The 9076-nt window shown below is 42.5% G+C and overlaps 1 protein-coding gene across 1 annotated transcript in view; it reads right to left on the reverse strand.

Moving 5' to 3' along the window:
* Positions 1-9076, reverse strand: part of LOC124260351 (zinc finger homeobox protein 3-like) — a 42467-nt gene that overhangs the window by 27974 nt on the left and 5417 nt on the right. The window contains 1 exon segment of the mRNA XM_046694640.1: positions 5643-8781. Within this exon segment, the coding sequence (XP_046550596.1) occupies positions 5643-8727 (3085 nt within the window). The 5' untranslated portion in view covers positions 8728-8781.

Raw genomic sequence — 9076 nt, forward strand, 5'->3', positions numbered from 1 at the left:
GAATCAATTTTCTTCATGAAGAATAAACTGCATGTTAAATTTGGATTGAAATATGTTCAATTTCCCCTGAAATTCTCATATCAAGCTTGGTCTACCGCATTATTTCTGAACCAAAGACTTTTACGTCATTCATCTTCTGCATATATTACTATAACATTAAATACAAAGTTGGATTTTAATGTTTAACATCGTGATATGAGCATACATTCGTGTGCGGATAGGTGCCATACAAATGGACATTATTATTATTATGTACATGTTCAAGATTCGTTGTCATGATATCAGTGTGTTATGATTGTAACTGGAACTGCAAGAACTCATGAAAGATAAACTTTTATGTTTATAACATATACAGATGAGCAGTCTGGAGCAGTCTGGAGAAGAGGAGAAACACTGAGGGTGGAGGTTAGAGACAGTATTGAACTCGGACTCGCTTCATTTATCCTAGATTGCATCAGAAATGATGGGACGACAACATAAATCACACTGATTATTCGCAGGCCATTCTATCGGTGGCAATAAAACAAGGGCCATGTCCGACTTAATCTCTTTGAACTGACTAGCATTGTAAATGACCCTAAAATTAATCAGATCCTTGAGATAAATGAGCAGAGCTGCCTTATGTAATCCTCTAACCACCCTAGAAGATCTGGAGGAATGAGAAGCAACGGACACAGACCTGAGGGTCAATGCTAGGAAATCTCTTAAACAGAATGCATTTAATGAAAACACTCTGCAGGTGATGGCAGACAGTTACACCTTAATGATTTAAGGATGGGCAGTTGTTGTTTACGCTCTGAATACTTGAAAGAAACTGAACTACATAAAAGAACAGGTTATAGAAGAACCACACTGTGTTGAATGAACAGCTTCAGGCCAAACTGGTGAAATAAAAGAATTAAGGGATGGGGGTTATAGGAGGGGGGGAGGGGTGGGAGAAAAGAATGGGGTTGGAAATGAGTGTCCACTTGGGGATGTAAGCTGAACGGGTAGTAATGAACATACGTCAGAGAAGAGAAAAATCAAAAGCTTTATACACATATGTATATGAGAGGACAAAGGGACGTTCTTTGAAGGTGTGATGGGGATTGTGTAATTAATCATTGTCATGCTTCCTAGAGAGCCCCACTGAAGACAAGGGCTCAATGTGCTGGCATAGTCATGTAGGGTTATTGCTTGGGAAGGAGGTCTTGTGTGACTGGGATAGTTGATGGGGCATCTGAATACTCATTAACTTCCAAAGTGGGTAAAGAGCATGCTGGGGACGGTGGGTAGAGACATGGTAGCAGTGGGGTGTGGGAGGGGAACTCAACCAGTACAGACAAACAGATGAGCTGGGTGTGATTCATAACCTCAAGTGGATGAGCTTGGTTGGAATTGTGAAGTTGAGTGGATGAGATTGGTTGGCAATGTGAGGTTGAGTGGATGAGATTGGTTGGCATTGTGAGGTTGAGTGGATGAGATTGGTTGGCATTGTGAGGTTGAGTGGATGAGATTGGTTGGAATTGTGAGGTTGAGTGGATGAGATTGGTTGGCATTGTGAGGTTGAGTGGATGAGATTGGTTGGAATTGTGAGGTTGAGTGGATGAGATTGGTTGGAATTGTGAGGTTGTGTGGCGTGGTTGGTTATGCTGGTTATGCTGAGGAGATATCTGAGTGTGGTGTGGTGTCGTGTGGCGTGGCGTGGCGTGGCGTGGCGTGGCGTGGCGTGGCGTGTGTAGACAGGGCAATCAAGGCTATGGTATGGTGAGACAGAAGAAGAAAGATGGAGAACATCATTGTGCTTACAAAGCTTAATAGAAATTAGGTATAGAATTTCATCTGACAATTATTCCTGTTTACCATGTCAGGTGACAAGGAGTCCTGGGGACAACATAATACTCTTCATTCCAATGGCTACTTCCCATCTGGCTTATCTCCGCCATCATCACCATGAAGTTTCTCCAGCTATTATGTTTGTGTCATGATATTTAAAAGCTTCACATTCATCTGTCCAGTTTGAGAAATCTATTTATCAAATACAAATCTGGCACCAGCTTCATCAGTTGAGTGTGAGGTTTCTCATGGGCAGACCACATGATGATACAGTAAGATGGTTATTTCCTAACCACATATTCCAACACTGAAACAGGTGAAAGCAAAGGCTTCTGCTGAACATACATGGTGTAATAAGGATTAGGGCACAGAAACTGTTTTCCTAGCAAATCCCTTCAGTCAGACTAAACTGACCAGTCTCTCGCCACCTAGACGTGGACAGGGGCCAAAGCAAATTTGCAAGTTGACCAAACCAACAAGAGGGCAAAAACTCAGCAAGGGCATGATCACAAATGGCCGAGTCATCTTAATCTGTATAATCCTGCATGGACAGTTTGTGTATTTCACACCTCTGGACAAGACATGCTATTGTTTTAGTCTTGACGTGTGGATCAGTAGGGTGTTTACTTCATGGGCAAACATGGGGTGGGTCGACACACAAACAGAGGACATCGAAGGACATAGGAAAACCACAAATAAAAGAAGCTACCACGGGTGTGGCTAGTGACTCATGGGTAATTAATCTGTCTAAATTGTAAAGTTTAACTGTAGCAGAGCAAGCATGTCATTAGATTGGAGCAGAATCATACAGCCGTTGCTTAAGATAGATATAATCATGGATGGCGGTTTATGTACTGACTATCTCGGTAGTGGCAAGCCATTAACAATCTCAGTCTAAAGCATTTATTATAGCCTAGTCTTAGCTATATATTACAGTAATTCTTTAGAAAGTGGCACAATTGTGCTCAGCCTTGAAAGGAGGAGTTTTATAATGAGTGTACAGTTTCTTTCAAAGCTTTGTCCCAGATATTCGTCTATTCAATATTAAAGTCGAATGAAAGGGGAATGTATTTCCCAGATGAGAGCTGCATATTTACGCCTTTGTTTCGGGCATTGGTACACGCTAGCGACATTACAGTCACATGACCCTGCTCGGGGAGAGGGGGCACTTCTTCTTTTGTGAACAACACGATTTTACTCGTCGCAGGACACCATGCAAAATGATCCTTTATCAAATATGAATTCTTTTCATTACCCTAATCTACAAACAAGCTGGAGGACCTGTCAGTTAAAACTGTAGCGTGGTGGCCTACATAACACGGTGAAGACACATAAACGTCCCAGCCAAACACACTATAAAGGCACTCAAACACTGCTTACAAAAGTCACTTTCAGTTGCAACAGGACTGAACAGATTGTGATTGAAAGAATATGTTAATGGGTAGTCTACTACAAAAGCTGCATTTGAGACAGATCAGAATGACTACAGGTGGTTGAACCTGTCTCGAGCAAACATGTCGAGAAAGTCATAACTTGAATAAACAAATCTTCTGGCAATTATGTCAGTGAAACTTGAGTGTGAGCAACATCTGGTGTCCAGTACAGAAATCCCTGTTGTCCATGCGTATGTTATATCTTTGACAAGCACCCACTCATCTGTTCTACCTTGCCATAAATCTCCCTCTGAAGATCACCCCCTGAAGATCACCCCAAACATTCATAAATATACTTTGTAAAGTACCTTAAGTTTTGAACTTGAAATATTTCCCAAATTCCTTCAATTCTTGATTATAAATGTATAGATAATTATCTGAAGTAAAATTTCAAATTTAACCATATTACCAGCAAGTCGTAAACTACATCTATACAGCTGAACCTTGAGATGATAATCTTCAATCAAATAGTGGATAATACTCTCAGGTGTGTAAGAGTTGTCTGCTCTTTGGCATGGGGGATCAAAATAGTGATTTTCGTTTGAAGCCGAGAGTTTGGGTGTCTATGAAAGATGTGGTTAAGTAGAAACACAAGCTGCCACAAGGCAATGAAACTGCTAAGGCCATGGTGTAGATATATCATCAGGGTAACACTATCCCACGCTGGAAATACCCCACTGAAATCTTATCCACTCTCAAATGACTTCTGAAAAGGACAGCAACAAGCCTTTAATTTCAGTCTTCAAAACACCGTCATTCTTAGATCAGCTCATCTACACAACTAAGACTTGAACATTTTACAGAAATGAATTGTATCCTGTTTTGTAAGTGTGAACTTATTAAAACCCAATCCAGGCTAGCCTTGTTAGATATTGGTGTGGGAACGCAGCCTCTGATTCACAGGTGTGTGAAAGGGCACACAGATATTCAATGAGATTGTGAACGATGAATAGTTCAAATCTGAATTATACCTTTGGCTGTACAATAGTCACTATGTTGGCTCTTAAGGTTCAACTTGAAGATGAAATAATAGATGAGAACGTCCTCTTAACTAGATTTAATAGCCCAAAACTCCTTTACATGGATTGAAAAGCAACATATGTGCCTTGAATGGCAAGCAGTTTGTGTTTACTCCCTGAAGCCTAGTTTAATGTTTATTTAAATGATAAAACAAGTCAAAAGATATTTTTAGCATAACAGGTTTTGTAATAGTATTCATCACTGCAAGGCCTAATCAGGTCACATCCAGGGTCCCACCCCTCCCCCCTGAAACCCACTACCCTTATCATGATATAATACCCTCACACCAAGCCATCCCACTTGAAATTTTCCACCCTAGGCATAAAGACCACTTGTGTGATAAGGGAGTTTTATAACGAGGTTATTATACTGACAGTTGTTATAATGAGGAGTTTGATTGCGCTGACCTGCTTTATAATGAGACACTAGCGTAATCAACAACATCCTGTTACCTGCCTGGCCAGTCAGGTCAACACTGATATTAAATTGGCAGCCATATTGAAAATCAATTCTTCAAAGCTACTGTCCTATTCACGCTTTCTCGCCTATTGTTTATGAATTATAGATCTTTTTGTCGTTACATCATGATAGTCTGGTAAAGCCGTCAATTATTAATCAAAACACTCGGTTTAAACTATCTTTCTTGACAATGAATTCACTTGTCTTGTTATTTTACCTCTTAAGTTGTAACTTTCCATTAGTTTATTTTTGAATATTTCTCTCATCAAAGGCATGGACATTGTTTTTCTCATTTAAAGGTAAATTTTTCATGGTGTTGAGAAATAATGATAAAAAGATGTTTATAATGGCGATCTTTTGTGTACAAGTTTCGTTTGTCTCCAGTAGTAGCTGAGCATGTTAACTGGTATTGATTTTTCAGAATCGTGACTCTCATCTACTTTAATGTTAATTTTACTGTGTTGGAATATGAATGCTGTACGAGTGATAATTACTCACAGATATCCATGGCTACCAGCCTACTCCCCTACACAGCACCATATTTTAACTTTGACAACTTAAAAATAACTGAAGATTGCTTATCAAATTATTACTCATCATATTGTTGCCATAGATACCTCTTCATTAATAAAGAGATTTACCCGTAGTTACATAAAGCTTTATATTTGTGTTAGGGTCATAAATTGTTAGTATAAAGTACTTCAGTTGAAAACATGACTTACGGACATCTTGCATTTGACCAGATCATAATGAGCAGGGATTGATAAATATGTGCCACCAGTTTTTCATATGGTATTAAGATCAAAAGTCCAGAAGCCCAGTCCAACCCAAGATGATTTGAAATGTCAGGGTTTCTAAGTATCACATAGTATACATAAACATTAGGGTGTTTGAATGATTCTTGAGTTGTCTTACCTTCATCATCAAAGTCTATACTTTCTCCATCAGTCAGTTCTTTGACAACGAAGAGGTTGGCAAGGTCTTCCACAGGTGTGCCAGCCTCTTGTGCCTGCACCTTGACCTGGCTCTCCACCTGCAGGTGCTTCATGGAGTGGACATGCTGGATGAGGCGCAGCTTGGTGCGGGTAGACACAAGACATACTGTACATTGGTAATACTTGGGGGAAGCCCCGCTCAATTTGGCCTCCTCCCCTTGGAGGTGCCGGAACAGTTGGGCACTGCCCTCATGCTGCAGGTTGCTGCCATGCATCTGCAGCTTGTGAATACTGTTGGTGTAGTAGTCGCAGCAGTTGCAGCGCACCTGAATGGGGTTGCTGACGTTCAGGTACTTGAGGCGCCATTCGTTGTTGCTGCCCCCTTCCTTGATGTGGTTCACAAGCTGAAGTCTTTGGATATGTTTGTCAGTTTTGCAATGCAGCTGAAAGTTGGCTTTGAGGTTGGTCTTGTATGTGCACAAGTTGCACATGTATGTACCATTGTTGACCACAATGTGCTCGTTCTCACGCTGCTTGCTGCGGTCATGCTGCAGATGCTGATGAAGGGCTTCTAATGAGTCTGTGGAGAAGATGTTACACACACAACACTGGTACAGCTTGGAGGAGTCAATGTTCTCAGATCCAGTTTGAGGAATAGCTGTGCCATTTTCTTTAGTCAAATTAACTGGCACCTCAAAGCCAGGGGGAAGCCCAGCCATGAGGACCTGTTGGTCAAAAGGGAACATCCCTCCTGACATCTGTGACGGCAGCCCAAACATGGCTGGGTCCTGCTGCCCGAGCATCATCAGCTGGTTCATCTGTATGTGCATGTCCCGCTGCATGTGCTTCATGTTCTGTTGAAGCACCATCATGTTGTGCGTGTGCTTCTCACTTGTCATGTGGATGCGAAGGTTCCGCGCCACTGTGGTTTCATAGTTGCAGACGTCACATCTCCATGTCTGTTTGGGCTTGGCCTTCTTGTACTGACTGTCATCATTGTTATTGAAAGGAGATTGCTGGGGAGGCATCTTGATCTCATTGCTACCATTAGCAAGATCTTGCATGTTATTGATGTGCTTGTCTGATTGCATGTGTATACTGAGATTGCCTTTAGTTGTTGTTGAGTAGTTGCACACCTCACACCGGTATGGCTTATACCCACATGAGTAGGTCTCCCCACGGGCAAGACGTGGGTGGGCCTGGTTGGTTATGCAGTAGATGCACTGAGTGTCATTGTCAGGATGCTTCTCCTTCATGTGGATTTCTAATGTTTCCTGGTACTTGTAGTGCCAGTTGCACTTCGGACATTTTAATGTTTTACAGGAGTTCCGAGAGTGCATCATTGTCATGTGACCACCAAGAGATTGGGACGAACTGAGAATCATGTCACATTTTGGACACTCCACGCCTTGCGCTCGGCCCTGAGGGTGTTCATCACACATACCAAGGAAGCCTGTGAAGGTCTGGGAGTTAACAAGAGAGGGGCTGGCTACGCTAGTTACAGACGATGAGTTAATGGTTGAGGTAGAGGCAGTGTTGTCAGCGTTGCCCTCACCTGGTAACTTCGACTTCTCGCTGTTGACTCTGGGGCTCTCTGGATCACCCTTGACCTTGGTACTTTTGGCTGAGCTATCTTCTGCAGATTGGAAGCTACCAAAAGGTTCCTCCTGGTCAGAGTCCTTGCCATTTGAGTCACTATTTTCCTTATTCCCGTCAACATCTTCAGATTTCACAGCAGACTGAGAATTGGTTACCCATGAATTAACATGCTTTGAGGACACACTGTCATTTGCTGACTGGTTTTCCAATGCTGAAGGTAATGAGATTTTTGGTTTTGTATACACATAACTCACAGTGGTAGATTCCTGCTTACTGTTCGAGCTGAGAGCATTTGCACACATAAATGATGGACTCTTGGAGCCAAAGGAAGCTGATGAGGCTGATGCTGGTGCAGGCATGGGCTCTAGAAATGACATCAGAGGCCTCTTGCCTTTACCAACACCCTGAATTATTGCAGATGCATTTTTCTGAGACATTATTGTCCGTTCCTCCTGATTGAGGTGCATGGAGTGCTCAGTGGTGGCATGTGCTGTGAAAGACTTAACAAATCCAAATGACAACTTGCAGATGAAACACATGAGGATGGGTTTGGTGGGGACAGTAAGAGCTTCAGACTTAGCAGAAGAGGAGGAGGTAGATGATGGCATGTGGTTTTCATTGCTGTGGGACGAGTCTGAGGACTCCTCCCCTGATTTCAAGTCTTTCCCTGATCGCACATCATACACTCGGTAACTGTGCATAATTGGTGCTTCATGGGTAAGTTTCTGGGAGGAACTAGATGTGTTGCAGTAACTATTCAAAAATGATGATGGATTTCTAGGTACAAAAAAAGCATTTGAAATTGGGTGTAGAGTGGGGACTGTTGGTGACAAACCCTTTTTGTCTATGATTGCCCCGTCCTGCTTTGGGACATCTATGTCAAGGTCACTGATTTCAGAGTCACTTCCTTCAATAATGTAAGCAGAACCATCAGGGTTGTAAACAATCTTGCCATTAAAGCTTTCTCCATCACTCATTTCACTTTCATTGTCGGCAAAGTTGGGGTCTTTTGAATCTAAACGTGCACACGAATGATCCATATATTGCTGCAGAGTGAGGAAGTCGCGGTTGCAATCTCCGCACTCAACAGGGTCTTCCTCACAATCTGACCCAGCACCTCCATCAGAGTTACCTCCCTTGACCGGAGAGGCAGCCTCCATTTCAAGAGGAGTAACTCCTAGACTCGTATCATCATTTGTCACTGAATCTTCAACATCTTTCAATCCTTTATTAGCAAGCATTGCTGATTCCTTGTAGTTATAGAAGTTGTCGCTCCGCTCCTCGCTATGAGAGACCACCATGTTGTTAGATGCCGATTTCTCTTCAGTATCTGCTGCTGCGTCTGCCGCTAGAGGGTGCTGGTCCCCCATGGACAAGGAGGCCGACTGAGGGGCTAGTGGAGGATACACACACGACAATGACTGGGACTGCACAGCCCCATTCGTGCTCAAGGACCCCACGTCCATGGCAAGCTCTGTTTCATTCTTGGGGCCATGCTGCTCCCTCCTCACTCCGGCAATCTGAAGACAGAAGGGAATCATCAGCAAGCGGCATACAATTTCTGTTTCTAATTCTAAGGTTTCAGATCATTTTGTCAACACCCAACATGGCAGGATTGTAGACAGTGTCATTTCTGTGAAACACCTACTTCTCTCATTCAATGTTTCCACATTCAACATATTCAAAAATACAGACAAAACACCCACTCACATTCACAGCATGACCAGTCCTCATTCACAAATTCAACAGCTAGTTTCAATACATGCCTTTATAATCAATGATGGGACACTCCTTGATTGACTGAGACAAAGGTGA

Source organism: Haliotis rubra, unplaced genomic scaffold (assembly GCF_003918875.1).
Source record: "Haliotis rubra isolate DU_JTF1 unplaced genomic scaffold, ASM391887v1 Scf76, whole genome shotgun sequence".
Classification (NCBI taxonomy): domain Eukaryota; kingdom Metazoa; phylum Mollusca; class Gastropoda; order Lepetellida; family Haliotidae; genus Haliotis; species Haliotis rubra.